Below are 23,680 nucleotides of genomic sequence, written 5' to 3'. Positions count from 1 at the left end.
TAAAATCAGAACATTGTTAGATATATGACATCAATCAGCATATTATAGGACAAATACATTGTTCAAAATAGCTGCATGAAAAACATCGTTAGTCAGAGAAAATTTTAAACACTTTTTATTACTCAAAACAATGGTAAATCAGAGCATTGGTAATTACACAGTTAAAGAGATCATCGTTAAATTATGCGTTAAAAAGAAAATTGTTTGATAAGCAGTGTTCCAACAATGAACATTTGAAGAGCAATTTAAATAAGAACAATTTTGAATAAACTGCTGATAAGAACAATTTTGAATAAACTGTTGATAAGAACATTGTTGAATGAATTGTTGATAACAACATTGTTAAATAAAAAATTAATACGAAAATTTTTGAATTTACAATAAATCAAATCAACGCCCATGCATTTATAAATCGCTTTTCAAAACAGAAAACAGGGGACTATTGTTTTAAACCATTTTATTTTCAAGAAAGAGCATTAAAAAAATGAATTTAGGACGTTATTCTTCTTTTTTTTTCATTGTTGGCAGCCATTTTATTTTTCGTATCGGACATAAATTTTTTTTTCCATCTCGTCCGTTGTGTTACTCTATTTATAGAGCTAACTATCGACCAGAACATTCTGTCAAGTGCCTTACCAACAGTTTATAGAATATCGATATCGTTTCCACGGCTCTCAAACAAGTCTCTCTTTTTTTTTTCTCTTCTTTTTGGACAAAAAAAAACTTTTTTTATATTTAAAAAATTTATTTCCTATTTTATTTTTTCCTTTGCTTAATCCTATCGTGACAGAAATCGCGTTAAAATAAAATAACAAAGCTCTGGAGGGAAGTAAAGACCTTGTTAAATGACAATTAAAGTGTTAGGAAAAGTGTTTTTCCTTCTTTTATATCTTATTTACTTTAACGCTTGAAAGACTCAATATCCATGATCGGGAGTTTTGTTAAACAAAATTATTGATTGGATTTTTTCCTGTGGAATTTGTTTAAGATTCAATTATTTCCCAAGATATGGATTTTGGTTGTCGACGAGAATACGTTTTACAAGGAGTCTCATATTTTATGGTTAAAAAAAGATGCTCTAGTAGAATTATCATTAGAGAATTATTTAAATGTTAATTTATTTCAAAGTTAGTACACACGTTTTTGATAACATAGCCCGTGCAATCACAATGTTTTATATATCTTTAATACTTTCCGCATGTCTTTGCATATTCTCAAACATTGAGGAAAAAAATACCTGTTGTTAACAACTTGTGCGCATGATAAAAGAGCTTGACATTACTGTAATTGAATACAAATTTATTTATACAAAATGTTCAATTCATAAAAGGGACAGACATCAAATATTTTGTCTCATTTGGTAAAATAAACAGTTTTCTTCATTTTGAGTCAGATTTTATTCAATTAGATTGATTTTGTTATTTTGTCATGCGCGCAAGATGTTAATAACACTTTTTTTAATGCCTTAGTAAGGTATGAAAGCAAACTTCTAGCAATCCCTTGCTATAGATTCGTTCCGCAGTAAGCCACAAACATAAATCAATAACAATCCCTGCTGTAGATTCGTTCCCAAATAAGCCACGAAAGCAAACCTGCAGCAATTCCCGGCTGCGTATTTAAGTATAAGTTACGAGTCAGTTTCCAAATATAAGCTACGAATGCAACGCAAAAATTTTAACAATCCCTGCTGTAGATTCAAGCACAAGCTACGATAAGTTCCCAAGTAAGCTACGAACGCAAAACTACAACAATCCCCTGCTGTAGATTCGTTCCCAAGTAAGCAGCGAATGCAACGCCAAAACTTTAACAATCCCTGCTGCAGATTTTTCACTAGGGTAAAATTTGAAATATATATATATCTTTAATAATAGTGATCTTCGTTATATTATTTCTTTATAACGTGATCATCACGTATTCTCATGAGATCTTTACGATCTGTCCAAGGAATTTGTTAGTGTTTTACGAGACATCCATGCCCGAACCCAGACCTTGCACAGTCACAAGCTAGCTCCCTAACCACTGGACTGCCAGGCGGCAGTCCGATTTCATCCGTTATTCGAACTTTGTAGTAATAATAATATTATTGGTATTCTCATGTAAGTGGATGACAAAAACAGTAAAATAATATCAGTAACTTTCTAAGAATTATAATAATGTGGTAAAATATTTTTTTTTCAGTCATGTTATTAATGTTATTTAAAACACATGAAATACCTTATATATTTTTTTGCTAATCAGGTGCAAGCGTGCAGTGCGGTTGGCTGTGGGACATGGTCTCATCAACTCGAAGCAATCACATCGGATGGAAGTGAGTGATTTCTAACATGATTTATATACGATCGGCGCTTCTTCACATCATCGTCATAGAAAAAATAATATAAAATAAACAACATCTGTGTATACTGTGAAAAAGTCATGATTTGAATCAGTATTCGTCAAGACAACATTTCTGTGGTTAGCCCACCGTCCGGTCCGAATTAAATTTTCATTCGGCAGTATGCAGCCGGATATTTTGATTACGTTACTTTTACCCGATTTCTTATTTCTTGCATTTTCTTTTTCGAACAGTGGCTGATCCCCCGGAGAACGTAGAAATGCGATGTTTCCACGACGATGACCAGAATCTCAACTATGTTGTCGTTACGTGGGAGCAGCCAAGAAACGTCAGGGGAAGCGTCCAGGCATACAATGTAATTATTTATTTCTTATTTCTGCTTCTTCTAATGCTCGTCAGTCATTAACATTGAACGCTATCTCCGTCTACCCCGTTACAGTGAATCCTACTCTGCCTATAATATATAGATTACGAATTTATAACTGCTTTAGGAGAAAAAAATATCCTTAATATGGGAATATATTCTAGAAACCTGTATACATTCATGTTGAAGGGAATCAGTAAAATAATGTTTTTACCCCGTATATTTCTTCTGTATCAACTGTGAATGTTTTTTTTAGTCTAAATGTTTACTGGTTGATCACACGAAACTCATTCGAGTGGATTTATCAACCCTTTAACGGCTTCTATTCTCAATTGGGGACATCGGTTTCATTAACTTGAAGATAAAAATTTTTTTTGTTCATGAAAACATGATTTTTTCCCTGAAGATTTAGGACTTTTCAAACTTGATTTACAGAGAAAAAATTTCATTCACTCCAGCATTTATGTCATGCATTGAATTTCCTGATTTTTGCTGAAGAATAAAATTCATTTCATTTTTACCTTAATTTTAATGATATTTCAATGGTCATTCAGAATTCCAGAAAACACACAGGAAATTTTATTTCATGAATTTTTCTGTTTATGTCTCTAAAACAAAGGATCAGATTGGAAAAAAATTGTGAAAATCAATCCAAATCATTTTTAATTCGGCCTATGAAAGGTCCAGTTTAATGAAGACGATTATGTGATGATGTGGCATAATTGGAGAGAAAGCAATTTATAAAGCCCTAATTTAATTTTCCATAACAAAACAATTTAATTTTCAACTTTAGCATCTCTATGGAATCCCGTGTTCAAAACTTCAGCCTATCTTATTATGTTTTTATCTTACATTCTGATGAGATTTTGATTTAATACCTGCTTTTGAATTTGCCAGAATTGAACTGCATTTCTAAATGGTAAAATTGTTTCAGGTCATAATGTCTAACAAAATATTGGTGATAAACGATGGGAAATGACGCAAAAATATAATTTTCATGACTTTTATATGGACCCTATTCGGCATTTTTGTAAAATTCAAAAGGAGAAATAAACCAAGCTAGAATTTTTAGTTCTGAAAATGCCAAAGAAGAAAGAAAAGAAAAAAATCTCGTGTTTTTCTGCGTGTAATCCACGGAGGATTGTATGTTAAAAACATAGGAAGACCTTAGTAAGGATTATCCATTGCGTCTTATTTCAAGCTTTTTTTTTTGCTGGGAGGGTGAAATAGAAATAAATATTTTAAAAATTTATGTGTATATTTTTTAAAAGATTCATAGATGGCGTAGAAAAAAACGATATATTTTCCACAAAACAGTGACAATCAAACCCTGCTATACTCCTTGAAATTTCATTATATGAAGTTCTCACACACGAATTATACGCCGCTGCGGATTATGCGATATTTTTTTCCCTCAAAGTATCGAAAATTGTATCTGCATATTATACGCAGGACATTACGGTACGTAGAATCTTATTTCTCTAAAAATTATTTTAATGCAAAAATCTAGCTGTATAATCGAATTGACGCCAGCTTGGGAACATGATCAATTATATAATTGGCTAATAAATCCCATGAAGTGGGTTTCATTTAACCGACCATTAAAAAATAAATGATCATTTATTATCTTTTTGTTCACTATATTGCAAGAGATGGAATATCTATAACCACCGCATTCCATTCATGATGGAGATTTGAAAGCCGCAAAATATTAATATAATCTACCGTTTTTTTCCCATAAGAAATGAAAAAAAGAAATCTGAATGAAATATATATCTTTTAGAGAGGAAAAAAAAGTTGTATTCAAGAGTAAACGAGCTAGAGATCGAAGATTTCCTCACTGAAAAGAAAAAGGGGTAAAATAAACGTAGGCTTTCAGAAATCGAACGCATTCATCTCCCTAAGAGCCATCCATACTAAACACTTTGGCCAATGGGACCGAAAAGGAAATGCAGATTCTATTTCCAGCTTTAAGACGTAAGGAAAGAGCGAATTTTCACACCAAAGACCGCGTTGTACGTCTGCATCTATCTCTCTGTCTATCCACACACCCCCACCCCAGTATAGTATGTTGCAAATGCTCTTGCTCCAAAGAAATTTACGAATGGATGCCGTAGTAATAGCGACCATGGGAGCCACCGAAGAGAAAGAAAAGGATATAAGGGAGGCTTCTGAAAAATGAACAGGAAACATCCTTGGCTATTAGGTTAGGGTTAAGGAATGGGAACAGAAGGAAAAAACTGGGGCGAGAGAAGATGCGGCAATTGCTCCCTCGCGAAATCGGATGGAAAGCGATTTACCTTCTCCACTCTTATCGTTATTCGCTATAATCTGCGTTTGCGCACACACCCACACACAAAGGAAAACTTTTTATCTGCGTATATGGTGCTTTAACTTTTTTTTCTTCGTCTAATCTTTTCCCCACAATGATCATGATCCCCAACGTTCATTTGACTCACTGAGATTCTTCATCACACCAGTCGACTGTGAAAATGAAGACGATGAAGTAAGCGTCTTAGTTTTCTTTCATGTGTTGTTATTATCGGAGGTTATATCCGCCATATTGATCTGAAAAAAAAAAAAACTGTGAGAAGGTAAATTGGGAATACATAGTTGTTCGTGGTTTTCTTCTGTGATATTGAACTGCAATGTTTTTAAAGACCGATATTTGTCTGCTCAGAAATCAATAATGGAAAAGGAAAAATACAAAACCCTTCTAACGCATTTCGACATACTATGGGTGTCGTTTCCAAAGGAAAAAATATAACCGCTATCACACTGACCGGATATCCCATTTAATTCGGTTACCAAATGTTGACTCCCGGTTGCTCAGCGGAAAAAAAAATTCGGTTCGCATCAATTGTGTCATGGTCAGAAACGATGTCTGACGTGCCCACCGACGTTCTGACCATACCGTTTGACGTGATAACGATGTTTGACGTAACCCTGATGTTCCGATCACGACATTTGACTTGAACAGACGTATTTTTCCCCCGTTGAGAAACTGGGAGTAAAAATTTGGTTATCAACTCAAGTGGGATTCCCCAGTCAGCATGATAATGGTTAGTCAGCATGATAATGGTTACATTTTTCTTTTATAGACGGTCCGCTTCGAAATTGATTAAGAATTTTTTATTTTTTATTTTGTTTAATTTTTTGGTTAGTGACTTGCGAGTATTTTTGCGCAAAGTTTATTTACTCTTCTGATTTGATGCTTCCTCCATGGTTCCCGTATAGGTCACATTAGAAGGTGAGGCTCGTTATCGGAACGTCAGTGGAGAAGTCGTTCAAGACCGTTTCTTCGAGACGAACGAGATCAAGAAAGAAGTCATGACTTTCAAGAAGACGGTCAAACCGAACACGAATTATAAAGTCCATATGTGTACGGTTAATAAGGCTGGTTGTGGTCATATCAGTAGGGGTTCCGAGAAGACGTTTTGCGTGACTCCTCCTACTGGTGGGTTTGTATTTGAAAAATAATCATTGATAAATAACGATTTGAGAAAGTTCCTTCAAAGTTTAAGACGATTGTATTAGTATGTGATGAGGTTAATTTCTTTGTGATGTTTCAGTTCCTACAGCAATGCCGGACTTTAACCTCGACCAATTAAACGGACGAGATCAGTGCACTCAGTTGAAACTTAAACTGAAGCGGATCTCTGAAAGAAATGGCTTCATCAGGTAACAGTTGCCACAACACTATTTCTGTTCATAATCTATTCTCATTAAATATTACGAAAATATTTTTAACTGACAGTTCTACTTTTCTCTCGAGCTTCTAACATAAAAAAAGAGGGGGAGAGAGAAGAGAGAGAGGTGTTTAAAAATTATTCTTCAGTATGTTTTGATTTTTCATAATGGTGAAAGTGTTTTTCATGAGATGGGAAATTCCGCACTTTTCCCCGAGCTTGAAATGTCTGCATCCTGAGAACTCCCGAAGTCTGTGAACGCTTTCCTCGAGCATTAAAAATGTTCATCGTAGAGCTACTGTAGCCGTAGTCTCTTTCCCTGTGATCGAAATGTCTACATCACCAGAGCTTCCCTTTTGCTCGAAACGTCTGCACATAATCAGAGGTTCCAAATATTATAGGTACTTCCCTTGTGCTCAAAAAGTCTTAATTTTCACAATTCCCTGAGTTTGCAGGCGCTTTTCCGGAGCTCTAAAATTTTGCGTCCTTAGAGCTTCTAAAATTTTCAGGTGCTTCCCATGAGCTCCAAAAATCTTCATCTTTAGAGATGATATAATTTGCAGCTGCTGAACAGAACTTGAAATGTTTCATTCTCAGAGCTAAAATCTGCAGGAGCTTTCCCTAATCTCCCTGCATCCATAAGGCTTCCATAATCTGCGTAGGCGCTTTCCCTGACCTTGAAAATTCTGCATCCCTGGTACTTCAAATATCATGCATTCGCTTTCCCTCAACTCGAAATATCCTCTTTCCTAGGGCTCCTGTAACCCGACATACTTTTCATGTGCTTGAAACGTCTTGCATGTCTAAAGCCTCCAAAATATTCAGGTGCTTTCTCCCTGACCTTGAAAAGTCTGCATCCCTAGAACTTCCAAAATGTGAAAATAAGCAAATGTAATGGCATAAGCAATCCGAAAAGATAGAACGATATGCAACGGGAGTTCTGCTGTGAGCTCTCGAAATCTGTGCGCTCTTTCCGATGCCTTGTTCTTATTAAGATAATGCTGAAAACGTTCATCTAACGTTCTAAAAGTGCAAAATTTGGAAGTTCTCAAGCCTCTCCTTCGAAAAATTGTGGCATCGTTCTTAGGCCGGAATTACTGTATAAAAGTTTGATGAAAGCCATTTTATAAAACTTAAAATCCAACCAATAAAGTCATTGGTTACATTCTAGAAAATGCAACCGGTGACCTTATTGGCTGCATTTTTGCAAGTTTTACAAAAGGACGTTTACCAAACTTTTATAGTGTAATCCCGGCCTTAGTGAGGCGAGCCTCAGTTTATAATTATTCGTAATACTAATATACTCCAAAAGTGGAACATTACGTACTAAAGGGAGAAAAAAATCAACGTGAGAATCTCGCGCGATAGAAGTGATAATTTTTGGTTTGACATGATTAGATTCACCTCAATTAAATTTAATTTTAATTATTTAAAACCACCTCCACCCCAACCACCCCCCTTTATTTTCTTACACAAAATAATTACTTCCAAATTTCTGTTGACACTCCCCCCTCCCCCCATCACCACCACAAACCATATCTGGTTCTCGGAACTCTACTAAAGGGTCTTGAGGACAAAGAAAGCGTTTCACTTTTTGTGATGAATTTCTAAAAACTCACTTTAAAAATAATGTCATTATTATGAGTTTTTTTTTGAGTGAATCTACCTTTTACCTTCCCGTAGGTGTTACAGAATCGTCGTAATAAAATTAGCAAAGGGAGATTCAGTATCCATATTGCCTTCCGATCCGAATGAGCTGAATATAACAACCTATGAAGAAACTCACGATGATAGCAATTCCAGAGGTGCCTACCTTGCCGAAACTTTCGCCAGGTAAGCATTAGGACTGGCGTTTAAACGGAATGTACAAAAATGTTGATACATTTCATGATTGGTTAATTTTTTCCTATTGTATCTCCCACAGCGAAGATTTCGTCAACGAAGTGGTGCTGGGAGACGGCCAGTTCAGCATATGCGACCTGAACGCCCAGCCTGACGTTTTCAATGGCGAGTTTCGGGTCAGGAGGTCCTTCGACCTCGATGATGACCAAGACAGGGTGTACGACGGACCACTTACTCCTGATTCTAACTACACGGGATTTGTGGAAGTTCATGTTTGGGGCCATGAAGGTCAAGTGAGTGTTCAATATAATACTACTATATCTATCTCTTCGAATGTAATACTGGAAAGCCAGTCGATTCGAGATTTTCACAGAGATGCTCTCAAATGAGAATATAGAAATATGAATATGTAAATGTGTGTGTGTGATAAAGCAGTGATTATGGATAATCATCAATCGTCTCCATAAATTTGGTGAATTTATCACTTTTACCGGTGATTATGCATACTGCATACTGCCCAAGCTTCGTTGATTATAGTTAAGGTTGTTGAACGGAAGTTCATTATACTCAAGTTTAATTGTAATTTGTCAAATAGGGGGTTCGTTATATAAAAAGATCGATTGTGTAGGATTCGTGAAATAAGAGTTCGTTATATTGGGAAGGGGGGTCTGATTGAAGTAGCACAAAACTTATAATGCTCCAATAAATTGGAGAATTTATTAAATGATAGTCCGTTATACCGAGGCTCGTAAAATTTGTTATTTTGAGGTCAGACTTCAAAATTCGTCAAATAGGAGTTAGTTCGGAGAAGTTCCTAAATCAGAGTTGATCACTGTTAATCACAGTTAATTCAAACACTGGCTCACATGTACGGCCATCTTAAATGATAAATCTTATCATGGACCCGATTTATCATATTTACCGATTTTAAATGGCTATTATGCATAAAAACCGTTAAATATGATGGATTTAGTACGATTTATCATTTTTACCAGTGACGCTTGAGTGTTATGCATAATCACCGGTAAAAGGGATAAATTTGGAGAAATTTATCAAACTTACCCAAATGGTCGGCGATAATGCATATAAACCGTCTATTATGCATAGTGACCGGTTATTATGCAAAATAACCCGGATTTACCATATTTACCGTGCCATAGATATTCATATTTAAAAAAAAAGTGATATATTTAAAGAATAACAATTTACAATAATATAAATATTTTTGTTTTGAATGCAAACAAAAGGAAACTAACCCTTAGTTTTTCCGTTTGCAGGTGATGTCCAAGCAAAGCCCGTATTTTAAGCCCGTACAGACTAGTAAGTGTTAGTATCAAGAGATTTATCATTACATCTCAACCATTAAGAGCATCGCATGTTAATCATGTTATTATGATACACAAATAATCTAAGATATTTCATGAGAAATCGCAGAATTTTCTTATATTTTCTGTAAAAAATATTTTTAATAATATCAGAAGTTCATTCTTAGCTAATTTCCTTTTTTTCAAACCGAGCACAACTCTGGTCTATCCCACATGGAGCTTTTAGCAGAATAAGTTCTAGTGCACGTATGCATGTCTAGTGTTGTGCGTAAATTTTTTCAGTGGTTCCATTGATTTTTCGTCCTGTGATTGAGGTATAATATTTGGATATTTGTACCGTTGTGTAGGCCTGTTACTCTCTGTCGTGAGACTTTTCAACAGAAAGTTCGGACCCACATTTGCATGTTGAAGTTTTAGGAACCACGGAGAATAAACTTCAGCTGACCACCAGTTGGGTTTGAACCCGGACCCTCCCGATTTATGATAATGTTTTTGCAGCAATGTGTGACGATCAAGTAATGAGTAATAAATATTATAATATATAAATCATAGTTTTAAAACTTCATCAGCAGTTAAAAATATAGAGTGAACGAAATTTTTTACATGAGTTTTTGATCACAAAAATGTGCAATAATAACAAACGCTAATTATCGCAAACAACGTTTTAAGTGAAGCTTTTGTTGTCCACAAGCATTTATTTCTAGAAAACAAAATATATTTTAAATTTCCACGCATAAATTGTTACTTTAAGACATGTTGTCAACCACAGCAAAAATTTGACACAAACCGTTTACGGTAATAATATCGTAGTTTGATTTTTTTTCTTTTAATTTACAGCCAGTGTGCTCACCATTTAAAGCGAGAGCCACGTCTAAACGAAACTTCATTTCAATCCATGCTTTTGCTACTATCGATCGTGCTAGTCTCGATTATTTTCGTCACTAGTTATTTCATACAGGGTGATTCGGAACTTATTAACAAAAAAATTAAGGACTGATAGGGCACATCTAAACAAACAATTTCGGTCTCACGCATAATGGACGGCCGTAGAGCAAGCAGTGAGCCGCTAGACGGCGCTGTTGTTGAACTTGTAAAGAACTGGTTTTGTTGAGACGACACCAACGAATAAGGCAAATACTTATATAGACAAATATTCTTGGGCAAAGGCGATCAACTCTTCCATGAACTGGTTTTGACACTTAAATAGTCGTTTCTATCAGAAGGGCTGGAAAGGCAAATATACATTTCATGTATGGTATTGCGGATAGGAATGATCTGGGATCAGAAAGACGGTGGTGTTTTACGAAAGGAAGTGTTTCCCGATAACACGTATGCCACATCGAACACCTTGTGATTGAACCTGCGTCTTGGAGAAACGGGCTTCCTTGTCAGGAGACACAATGTGAGGACGGCACAAGGATCCCCGGTATGGCGGAGACACCGGGTTCAATCGCTCGAAGATCTTTCGATGTGCCACGCGTATTATCGGAAAATAATCCTGGTACAGTCTTTGAGCTTGCAGAGAGAGAGAATTCTTGTCTGCTGTACCATACATGAAATACATGTTTGTCTTTCGATCCCTTACACGACACGAAAAAAATCACAACAATTGCATTTGCACGATTGTCCATTCAAATCAACGAAGTGGACCGTACTCGGGGTTTTCTTTGGGTAAGATTCAGAACTATTCATTATTTTTAATTCCAACGGTGTATTTAAAATATATTTTTGAAATGTCCAATTAACTCAACTAAAGAAAACGAATTTTAAAAAATGTCAAAAATCGTGAAGCTAAAAAACAAAATCTCCAAAAATTAATTAAAATTCAAATGAGAATTAGTGATGCCACTATTAATCTTTAATCTTTTCTTGGAAACGCTTCTCTGTGTATAAGAGAAAAAAACTTAAAGCTAATTAATTATTAACAATTGGGAAAACAACCGTAAACCCGTTTTTTGGCTATCATTGAGGATATCGATTTCTCTGATTACAACTCAGTTGTTGATGTAATACTTAGCGGTCAACGTACAACCACCGAAGGTTAGCTTGGCATATCATCCGTCCGTCCGTCCGTCAAACCAGACGTACGAGATGAGACTTAGCTACGTCACGATTATGTTCTTCATACTCTCAAAGTTCCAAGTAAGTGCATTCCAAAGTAGGCCTCGAACGAAAACTTTTCACAATCCCTGCTGTAGATTTGTTCCCAGTTGGACCAAGCACGCAAAATTTTAACAATCCCCGCTGCGGATTCGTCCCCGAGTGAGCCCCCCCACGGACGTAAATCTTTACCTATCCTTCCTGTAGATTCGTTCCCAAGCAAGCCAAGGAAGCAAAACTTCAACAATTAGTGCTATAGATTCGCTCCCAAGTAAATTTCGGGTGCAATTTTAAACTAATCATTACATTTTTTTCAATATCAGTCGTGGATTTTAAATTTATTTCTGAAATGTGTCTTGAACTTTTGGTTTACATAATTAAAAAAAAACCCCCAATAATTTAAAAATATGTAAAAAATCCCCAAACCTCCAAAAAAAGACTATTTTCTGGGAAAAAAATTAATTATAATGTAAATAAGAATTAGTGATTCGCCGCTACTTAATCTTATTCAATTTTATGAAAATACTTCTCCGAGTATAAGAGAAAAGAAAAATTGAAGATAATTAATTATTAACAATTGACATATTAACCGCAAACCTCGTTTTTTTGCTGCCATGGAAGGGTATCGATCTCTTGGCTGAGCTGTTGATGTAATTCTTAGTGGGCAACGATTAAACACAGACTAAAGGTTTGCTTGGTATATCATCCAGAAACCGCTAGATGGTGTTAACCGAGGAGACTCTCCTCTTTTTTTTTTGCTCCCTCCTCTCTTTTCCTCGGAATTGACTCTTAACGAAAGACAAATCCTTGGCATTGGATGTCGTCCACCCTCTAACCAAACTCCTTCTAACCACCCGTAACATGGGGAAAGAAGAGGAGGATTTTCCTTGGGACAAGTTGACGTTAAGCTCTGGCAGCTGAGTATAAGCCAAGCACACACACACACACACAAAAACAACTTTATTTCGTGTTTTCTGAATTAAGTGGGTTGTCTTCGTTCACAACATACACACGTGCAAAAAAAATAGTGAAGCAAAAAATAAATAAATAGAGTTTTACTTCTTGCCGCAATTCGGTTGGTTGCAGCTCCCATGGGAAATTGGCATTTGCTACCAACGAATATATTAGGTTTTTAGTGCTTTTTGTTTTGTCTGTTTGGTTTGTACCTCCGATTAAATGGCACGACGGAGAGCTTTTGTTCGGAAGAGTTAATGTCTTGTATATAAGAATCCCACAAACTAACGGAGGAAAAAGGCTAGAATTAAGGGGATCAACACCTGAATCTCTCGAGATGATTCTCTTATCACCACTTCTTTATGATGAGTTGATAATAGATAAAGTCGGACTAGTTTATAACTGCACCTCCGTTGTAACGTCAATAATTTGTGGTCACCGCCGACTCCTATAGAGGATGTAGTAAATGAGAAGTGATTTATTATGTTGATGAAAACGCAACGAACTCGGATATAACGATACTTTTTCGTCATTTTTGCTTTTGTTTTTACGGAGTTTCCCCCCACAATTTCTTGCCAAAAGAATTAGCATCGTCTTGGTGAGGTTGGCATAGGGGGTTCACGTGCCCCCTTACCCCACGTACGTCTCTGATCCCAATATGCGTTAAAAGGTGGGGGGCACAGCTGACGAAATTTTGCTTACAGGGGGAAAGGGGGGGAGGGTAAAAAATGGCTAAAAATCTCCTGACGTAATACTTGAATGGTCCGTGTGTGTTCATGCAAATTCCCATTCATTACTGGTGTAATTTCTATTCGCCGTATGAAAACGTTTACTATGCTTTTTATATTAGCTGCGAATTTTTGTAACAACCTTCTTCGATTAAACGAATTCTGCTGTTCAAAGAATTTTTTACGTACATTTGTGTAAGTTCCAACCCCGTGTATGACAAGAATAAAAATGATCAGTTTTGTCGATTCGTTAAATTGGGGTTCGTATGTATTGAATTCGCATTTAACGCTTAAAATAAATCAAAATCTCGTTTTAACGAATACCATTATAGCGAAAATCTCGTTTTAACATACGCTTTTTCTAATCCCCAGATAAGTTTACGTATGAACAATGCAAAACCCTGGAACTCCTTTATAATGAAATTTCATTATAAGGAAGTGATTTCTCCGGTCTCTTGGAGTTCGTTATAACGGGATTCGACTATATTACTGATTAAATTAATTTTAATTTTTTTCCTGTCCGTGATTGAACTAAAACCTTTAACGAAATAAATCCATAACTGTATGAAATTCATTTGGAATTCACGTCGATGCACGATGGAGTTGTCAGTTCTCTATAAATCGATTTATACCCAGGTATGGGTCAGTTTCGGTCACATTCCCGTTATACAGTATGGTATTTTTCGGAAATGAAATTAATGTTGGATGTGTGTGTGTGTGTTGTTCGTGTAAGTTCCGATCCTCCATCGTACGTCATGTTGGTCATTAGGAGAGTAAAAAATGACCATTGTGGTCAAGTGAAGAAAATGGTGTTGTTGGGAAGAGGAGGAGAAAAAGAGTGATGTCACCCCAGGAACTGTTTTTCCTGTCGCCTCCAGAGCGAGACTTCTCGTCTCTCTCTGGAATAAGGTGTGGTTTTATTTTTGCTCGTGATGCTCTACCTACGAGCATTAGTTGGTTGTGTGGTATTTGGTTCTGTGGATAGTTAGGCAACGTCAACAACAAATTACACTTGTGACCAACTTCGTACTCACGTACACATTGTTAGTGCTATCGAAACGTCATTATGACAGGTGAAGTCGGTTGCATGACAGGTATTCAGTTCAATTTATTCCTAGCATCCATTTCATGTATACGTTACGGTAAATGTGATAAATCAGATATTATGCATATTTGTCAATCGTCTCGATAGGTTTGTTAAATTTAATACTTTTACCGTACCGGCGATTATGCTAAAAGGATTATTCGCAATGGTAATTTGATAAAACAATACATATCAGATATGATCGTGGAGTTTGTTAAATCGCAATTCATTATATCGGTTTACTATCATAAATGTGTTGAATGAAAGTTCATTGTAATTCGTCAAATAGGGATTAGTTATATTTAAGTACGATTGCAGAATTCGTTAAATATGAGTATCTTATATTGCGTGTCGGATTGTATACGTACAAAAACCTGTAAAAATTCGTAAAAATCAAAGTTTTTGTTAAATGCGAGTTCATAATGTCGAGGTCCGATTTGAGAATTCGTCAAATAGGAGTTTTTTTTTTTTTTTAGAATTTATTTTCGGAGTGTAAGGAAAATTTGTTAATTCAGAATTCATATTATCCGCTGCAGACTCTATCTCACAAGTACGGTCATGGGAATATCACGGCAACGGGACCGATTTATCATTTTTACCAATACAAAATCACGATTATGCATAATAGCCGAGCAATGTAGTGCAATTCATCGTTTTTACCAATGACGCTCTGGTATTATGCATAATCGCCGGTAAAAATGATAAGTTTTACAGCATTTATAAAATGTACCAACAGCGCACAACTTCGAGGGTCAATAGAAAATTTCAATAGATCAATTTTTGAGGGTTCCACGCCATTCAGTTTAATCATTCGACCCGGCATCCGAGTGGTGAGCGTGCAACTCTCCAGCTGTGTATGCCTAAGTACATTAACAGTAAGAAAAGAAGAAACACGAAAGATGGGTCTCGGTTTGAATCCCTGTTTGGGCAGAGTTGTGTTCTTAACTAACCCCAAAATTTTCATTAAAAAACCATTTACGACTCGGAGAAAAAACCTTCAGAAACTTATACATTTTTTTTTCAGTTTTTACATTAGGAGGTCTTGAGACGGATTTGATTCGGAAATAGAAGATTCAGTTATAGGGAAATAATGGGATAATGGGACAAGGGCGGTATTTGGTTTCTTTTTCTTCTAATATTTCTTTCATATCTGAGTTGCAGCAATCAAGATGATGCCATTAATCGCAAAAAGTGAACCATAAACGATTATTAGAGAAAAAGAAAGACGAAAATCAGTTTTTCACCCTGAAAAATAGGTTTTTGTTTTGAACGATTTTGAAACATTAAATTTTTTATATCAGTAGATATACTGCAGCCACCTCGTTGGGCATTTTAGCTGTTGTGGCGTTGTATTTGTATTTGTTATCTGGTATACATTAAGTACTAAACTTTTCATAAATCTCAGTTTTCTTGTGATAAGCAGGCGCTGTTCAGATTTTGAAAATACAAACCTTCAGCCCTTGGCGCTAATAGGACAAGCATAGAGATTAGTGTCTAACAAAGTGTTTTCTCTCAAACAACAAGGAAAACTTGAATATTTGGTAGTGACATCAAAGCTATACCATAGCTTAACAACATTTGAAACTAGAAAGCTCCCATTCCTCTAAACTTTGGCTTAGGCATAGAAACTCCTGAAAAATTATGCTAAAATAATATTTCATAAGTGTTGACCAATTTTTTCTTTTGAGGTGTGACAAAAGAGGTTCAGGTATGAAACTGATCATCACTCCAAAAGGAATGGAGATTATTTGTTTTGAATATTTTTATCAATATAATACAAATGTGTAATTTATCAATGAAAGAAAAAAAACGAAAAGTAAATTTGTTTATTTCGCTTCAAAAAAATTGAAAACCAAATTTTTTGCAATTAGGGCTCACTTTACCTTACACTACTGAACTTATTTCTTTTCAATATTCTTGCCGTATAAATACATCCATATCGACACATTACATACCACTCTCAAGAAAACACGTTTTTCCGCACGAGCTTAGCTTCCTCATGTAGAATTTAATGAGGAAAATGAACTGGTTCTATTAACATTATCTCTTCAACTATATATCCATGCGTATAATCAACATGAGCAAATTTTACTACTTTGAGGAAAATATCGTCAAATGGTCCACATCAGCGTACAATGCACGTTTGAAAATTTCATTCATCGGTAATAAAATCATGAAGGACGGAAGGGGTTGTTTGTCAAATATGTGTAGGAAAAAAATTAGATTTTTATACTCACATCTAAATATTATCTCTATATCTTCAGAAAACTATTTTTCACAAATAAATTATAAAATTATTTATTTCTATTTCAGTATCTTAGAAAAAATAAATAAAACACGACGGTACATAATCTGCAAAACGAAATTTCGATGTTTTTCAACGTATAATCCACGGAATATACGCAGGAAAATATACCCTAATTGGAATAATTAAACCCTAATTGTAATATATATATATATATTATTATTCCAATTAGGGTTTAATTATTCCAATTAGGGTATATTTTCCTGCGTATATTCCGTGGATTATACGTTCAAAAACATCGAAATTTCGTTTTGCAGATTATGTGCCGCCGTGTTTTATTTATTTTTTCTAAGATACTGATATATATATATTATATTATATTATATATATATAAGCCTTTAAAATTCACACTGCGTGGTGAAAACTGATACTGTTGAAGACAATTCCTTAAGTTTGGCTTTTCCTTCAGTGATAGCTTTATGCAGTGAAAAATGTTTTAGAGCAAAATCAGTTGCTTTCACAAATCCCTTCTCTCTACTGCAGTAGTATTTTAAAAATATGCAAATACAAAATCCAGAACAGACAAAATGCCCAACGAGGTGGCTGAAAAAAGGATTCCCATAACAAATATATCGATAATAATATATAAGATGTCGAATATGTATCCATTTTATATCAAAAGTTTGAAAATATGTATTACTTGATAGCGGATAGCTAACTATGTTCGTTTTCGTGAATCCGTTCTCTGATTCCTCAGAACCAAATCAGTAAACTAAAATTCATTAGCTTCATAAGTTAATCCTTTAAATAAGAGAACCAAACCACTCTTGCAAGAAGTATTACCAACATTTTCTGCTTTAAATTTAACTGCACTTTAATGAAATTTCTGAACCATGAAATTTGTTTTAAAAAAAAAGAAACAAAATTAAAATAACATTAAAAATTAGTTGGTACTTCAGTAATTATCTGTAAGAATTCCAAAACATAAATAATCATTAGAAAAAGAAAAACAGGTAATTTGTAACCCGAAATGAATTATCAGAGCAATCTCGTAACCCATTTCCCCCCCCCCAAAAGGATAATAAAATTCTAATATTAATTTACCGCGGGAAACATTAATTTCAATTAAAAGAAGAAATAATTTTATTAGAAATATTAATTATAATTTAAATCGTGTTCAACAACGGACTTGAATATCGTTATTGCCGATAATAATTTCGGTTTCTTATGAATAGCGTTAACAGAAGCAAATAATTAAGCTTCTCCAGTCCCCACGCACACACCATGATTCTTTATCTTTCCGATGAAAAATAATTAATTTAATTAATGTATGCACGCGGATAATTCTTCCTATTTTTCGACCCCACTTTTAAATGAGCATTAAGGTTAAACACGAGAAAAATAATAATTTTCTGCTTTCTTTATCAGTGTTTTTTGTGTGTGTTGATTTGTGTGCGTGTGTATTCGAAATTAATGCGCTTATACCATCGAAAATAAATTTGAGAAATTGAATTTTTTTTTATCAGTGTACCAAACCCATATTTCATGAATAATATATTTTTGCGCTCGTATTAATGGATTTCGTATGTAAATTACGATGTCCATGTATTTTTCCCAAATTTTACCGCTTAATTTTTTTAGGGTTTTTTTTTTCCAATTTAGTCTCTTTATTTGGTGTTTGGACGCGTTATTTAATTAAAATTAGTTATCGTGATATTCATTACGTTATATGGTGACTGATATGAATAAAAATTGGATGACAATCATTGTGTGTGGCTTTTGAAAGTTTTTACTGCCTCTAAAATTTGATAGAGATTGATGTATTTATTGAATACTTTTTGGAGCCGTGAATGTGCTGGATTTATTACTGTCCCGTTTTTATCTTGTTTATTGCATCATGATTAATATCGAATTACAGTGGAATATATTTTTGGTGACTTGCGACGCTCACACTGATGCGACACGTACAGGGTGTCCTATAAATTCGTAAAAAATTTAAAAATTCGTAAGAAGTTGAAGGGACTTTTATGTGAATGCGAGCTTGCAAAAAATTATTCTCACGAAAGGGGACTTTTTCGGGAATTTTTGTTGATAGAAGGTCAGGAAAACCAGTCGTGTGGGAATTATTGAGAACCTGAGCCTTTCTTTTTTTCAATCACTTCTTTGTCCAAAACGTTTGTTTCGACCTTCAGTCGGTGATTTGTGGCTAAGGTAAACAACTTCACAAATAGTAACCTACTATATTCATCGATGGAAACATCATAGAATGAAAACATTACAGTGAAAACCATATGAGAGCGTAAGTAAAATTCAGATACAAGCTGTTAATCTTCACCGTGTATTTAATGGAACTGGTATTTGCAAATTTTCAATTAATCACTTGTGTGTAGCGTCGTCTTTCGACTAAAATTTAAACTGTTGCGGTATGTACGTTAAGAGAGTTTTCTTTAAAAATTTCTCACACAACAATTTCTTTGCGCAAGAAATAGAGACTACGTGCATTTTAGCCTTTTCCTATTTGCAAGAACCGTCAATGACCATCATCAATACTAGCATGGACATTGTGAAAAATAATTAAACTGAAATCTGAATAATTTTGATTAACGAAAATCCATCGACTGCTGAACAGAATTTAAGAGTCGACCGATTCGAATATATGACGATATCTCAGCATTATTTGCATTTTTTTGCAAAAAAAAAAATGATCTACGTACTGGACTGGATCGTTTATTAGGGCGTAAACACAGTGCGTCCGTATTTCGGATTTTGGAAACCGGCGTCGTCTCGGATTGGTTAAAAACCCGAATTTGAACTTTTTTTTTTTAGCTTGTAATTTAGGTTTTTAACGAATCGAAGACGACGCGGGTTTCCAGAATCGGAAATACGGACGCATTATGTTCACACCCAAATATTACAATTACTTTTGTTTTTGGTAAATTCCCTCAAAAACAGATCCAATCTGTCTTTTTAGTTGAATTTTTCCTTCAAGAGACTATAAGATTCTATAAATTTGATCAATTATCACCATCAGACATTACAAAAATTATTGGCACAATGTTGCAGCCGTGAAACTTATCTCTAATCATGCATTGAGGACATTTCTAATCAGCACCATATTACTTCCACGTCTATATCCTGTATCTCCACCATCAACATAATCTTATCCGAACACCAGCAAATTCAAACACAGAGGGCGGAATGAAACAAAAATCCAATTTTTATTCAGCATGTCCCATTTTTAGATGCTCCATGAAACGAACAGTTTATTAAAGTTGAAAGTGTTGCGGTAATTACGTAGGACAATCCATACACGTCAATCCATACACGAACCAGGATAACCGATCGGAACCGTCGTAAATGGGGAAATCATGAACGGAGGGAGCCTCACTCCGTCCTCCGAAGACTGGAAGTTAATATTAGCATTTTAATTAAACGCATCATCAATCAAAAACTCTTCGTAATCGTCGAAGTGTCGCGCGCGCGCGCGGTGGATCCTCATTTCGATATAACATGCACTTTGACGAGCCTTCTATTTTCAACAGCCTTGCATGCGTCTTGGTCGATCCTTCTTTGTTTTGTCATCTAATTTTTGTCTACTTCATCTTGTGCGTTCTTGCCATTTTTATTTTTCCGTGCAGTCGTGAGAAAAAATTATCTAAATTCCATCGTTTTTAACATGTTTTAATGGAGAAAAGAAAATTTAATACGCAGTTGAGAGAGATAGAGAGATGGCATTGGAGTTTCGATTTGATGGGAAATTTCAGTCAAACTTAGTTATTACGATATTGAAAATTTCTAGATAATTTTTCATTATAACCGAGGTTGATCCTTACCCAGACATTGTATATATGAAATATATGCAGGGTGTCCCATGAATTCTTAAATAGTTTAAAATTTATAAAAGTTGAAACAATCAGTAAATTCGAATGTGGTTTGCGAAAATGTTATCCTCGCCAAGAGTATTAAATATTTCAAATTTTTATCGATAGAATCCGCTGCGTCCGACAGGTCTTATTAGAACTTAACATTTCTTAAAAAAATCTCTTCTGTACCTGAAACGTTAGTGAAGCTTCAGCTGATTCCGTGAATGATGTAAAACAACTTGCAAGGTGTAAAAGCGTTTGGAGATTCAGAATCTCTTTGTTGACTGGATTTTTAGTCAAAGAAATTTTCCAGGTCTTGGTGAATTTCTTTCTCCTGGAATAGCTGTATTTTTTGTGGCGATAAAGCCAGTTTCTTCTAAGACCTGTTTGATGTCAGTTGGTGAGACGCTGGATTCAAGACCCCTCATTAGCAACGAGAAAAGATCCGATCTCTTTACACTCGGATTTTCGATTAGCTTTTCTTGTAATAGCCATTCTTTGGCGGCCGAAAAGTCTTTGTGCGGTTGAAATATCATTTCAATCGCTCTGTTGAGAAGTTTTCACGAAATGGCTGTTAAGGATAACTTTACTTTGCAAGCTTACCCATGTTATTTTTTAAAAAAACAGCAACCGTTAACATTTTGAAGCAAAAATTCGTTAATTTAATATGTATTATTTTGTTTATATAAGAATATTTTATTATACTATATTAAATTATTTTTCCAATATATTTCACTAATCGGAAATATTTCACCAATGTCAATTGAAAAATTATATTTGTTTTATACTATATTTTGTATTACCATATAGTATATTTTATACCATATTAAAGTATATAGTTAATTTATATTAATATACACTGTATATAGTATATTTTATACAATATATGACACTTTTTCACGGTGATCTCGTTCAAATATACAAATTCCTTAAATTCTTACGAATTTTTATTTTATTCACGAATTCATGGAATCAAATACGTATTAAAAATCCCAAAAATTTCGATGAAATATTTTTAAAATACCGCCTACTGTTTCTTCGCATTGTATTTGTTTCCACTGACTTTTCCCTCCAGGTTCACTTTCGACTTCGGGATCGTCCTCTGGAGCCGCTCCACCATCGGCTGTCAGACCCGACAGCCCCGTCAATTTCCTGTTTGCTGTGATCTGCGGCACCGTCTTGGTGGTGTTGGTTCTCATCCTTGTCATCTGTCTCATCAGGTATATATATATATATATATATATATATATATAACATTTAATAGGCATGCATGCTTATACGACATCGAGCAAATCAAGTATCCTATTAATGACTATATAATTTGTTTGCTCAGGCGTAGGAACAGCTGCCCTTATGACGACGATGGAGAGCAGTTAGGGTTAACGGATTTGATACGCAGAACTGTCCACAGAGGGAATCACCTCCCTAGAGGTGAGTGAATATAACAATGCATGGCTATTCCTTTCCTAAAGACTTTATATACAACCGAAAAGGTTACCAATTATGTAGTGGAACTTCGGTTAACGATCTTAATTCGTTGCGCGAACGTGTTCATTAACCGAATCACCCGTATATATCGAATCGAACTTCCCCGTAGGAAATAATATAAACTAAAATAAGATAAAATTTGTTCCACAATAATTCATTCACATAAAAATGACTTATAAAAACGGCTTCAATCGACAATACAAAACAATAATAATAATAAATAATTCAATTAAATATATATGTTAAGGTAAATGTGATAAATCGGTTGTTATGCATTCTTACCAATTGTCTTCGTAAGTTTGATACATTTCTCATTTTTAAAGGCGAATATGCATAACAACCAAGCGTCGTTGATAAATTGGATAAATATTAAAAAATATCAATTTTACCGATGATTATGCATTATAACCAAGTGTCGTTGGTAAATTTCATAAATACTGGAAATTTATCGCCTTTGTGATTATGCATGATACCCAAGTGTTATTGGTGAATTTGAAAAATATAAATATATTCGAAATGAGTCTAGTTTGTGTGATGGAATCAATTCAGGGGCTATAAAGCATCAACTATAAAATTACCACCAACGAAGTAAAAAAACACCCTCTGGACCACTAAGAGAGGGAGTTAATCTTCATTTTAGTTCACGTTAGAGCTCCATGAAATACCAGGCTGACTCGTCCTCCCATCTTTGAGGGACATTTGTGACGTCAGTATTATCGCTATCGCCAAAAAAATCATTACTGTTCCTCTATCCTGCTTTTTTTTTTCTGTGATTTCCGAGACCAGTTTCAGAATAACCTGTTCTTCATTCTTTTTTATAGGGGACTTATTTGAGTAAATTCTCCTCCTTTGAAAGGTTAGATTCCCTCAAATTGTATTGGACAATGACTGAACCTGATACCTTTTAATTATTTCGTTTTAGGTCACTTAGCGAAACTTCCTTATTTGGGCCCAATCGCTGCGGAAGAGCTTCCTGCCGCCTACGTAGAGAAGCATTTAGACACCGACATGCTTTTCAAAACAGAGTTTGAGGTATTTATCATTAATTAGATTCATCCTTAACCGTTCTTAAATAAATATATAGTAATTGTCTTCGTTACTCCTTTAAATCCTAGAAATTTTACTTATTTTGGCATGTCTTTTTTCAAGCCCTAAAATCATTTTGAACTGACAATTATCAATGATATCGTTCTAGGCCTTACCGGAAGTGTTCAGAGACAGGACAACCATAGCTTCCGATAACGCGGAAAATGTATCGAAGAACCGGTATAGTGATATAAAAGCATGTGAGTATATAAACACACGCTTTTATCTATACAATGCTCAACCCATGGCCCACGGAGACAAATGTGGCTCTCAGAGTCTTATGATGTGAAATATACTTTTGTATATATTTATTACTTTTTATGTCTCAAATATACTTTTTTTACATATGAACTAAGCGGCACATTTTCAAATCGATTGAGTGACTCGCGGGGCTGTTCCAGATCAATTAAGTGGCCCACGATGTGATTTCAAATCATTTGAATTGCTCACAACACATACCCAGATCACTGAAATGATCCAAAGTATATTCACATCACTTAAGGGAACCGCAGTGAGGTTTCAATCACTTCAAGGACCAGCGGTGAAGTTTCACATCACTTAAGCGATCCGCGGCACA

At 34.9% G+C, this 23,680-nt stretch overlaps 1 protein-coding gene across 4 annotated transcripts in view; it reads left to right on the top strand.

Moving 5' to 3' along the window:
• Positions 1-23,680, top strand: part of LOC149088207 (tyrosine-protein phosphatase 69D-like) — a 294,689-nt gene that overhangs the window by 237,802 nt on the left and 33,207 nt on the right. For 3 of the 4 annotated variants that reach the window (XM_089245556.1, XM_089245555.1, XM_089245543.1), the window contains 11 exons: positions 2,239-2,308; positions 2,569-2,690; positions 5,937-6,156; positions 6,272-6,380; positions 8,072-8,221; positions 8,313-8,523; positions 9,508-9,556; positions 21,605-21,749; positions 21,863-21,960; positions 22,940-23,049; positions 23,213-23,303. In XM_089245556.1, coding sequence (XP_089101682.1) covers positions 2,239-2,308; positions 2,569-2,690; positions 5,937-6,156; positions 6,272-6,380; positions 8,072-8,221; positions 8,313-8,523; positions 9,508-9,556; positions 21,605-21,749; positions 21,863-21,960; positions 22,940-23,049; positions 23,213-23,303 — 1,375 coding nt within the window. The remainder of the gene's footprint in view (positions 1-2,238; positions 2,309-2,568; positions 2,691-5,936; positions 6,157-6,271; positions 6,381-8,071; positions 8,222-8,312; positions 8,524-9,507; positions 9,557-21,604; positions 21,750-21,862; positions 21,961-22,939; positions 23,050-23,212; positions 23,304-23,680) is intronic. The other variant, XM_089245550.1, reaches the window with a different exon arrangement.

The sequence above is a fragment of the Pholcus phalangioides genome, unplaced genomic scaffold (genome assembly GCF_987345545.1).
Source record: "Pholcus phalangioides strain wild (caught in Gottingen) unplaced genomic scaffold, Ppha-v1.0 ptg000003l_1, whole genome shotgun sequence".
NCBI classification, from domain to species: domain Eukaryota; kingdom Metazoa; phylum Arthropoda; class Arachnida; order Araneae; family Pholcidae; genus Pholcus; species Pholcus phalangioides.
The sequence above is the reverse complement of the archived record's forward strand: the minus strand, read 5'-3'. Positions and strand labels throughout refer to the sequence as shown.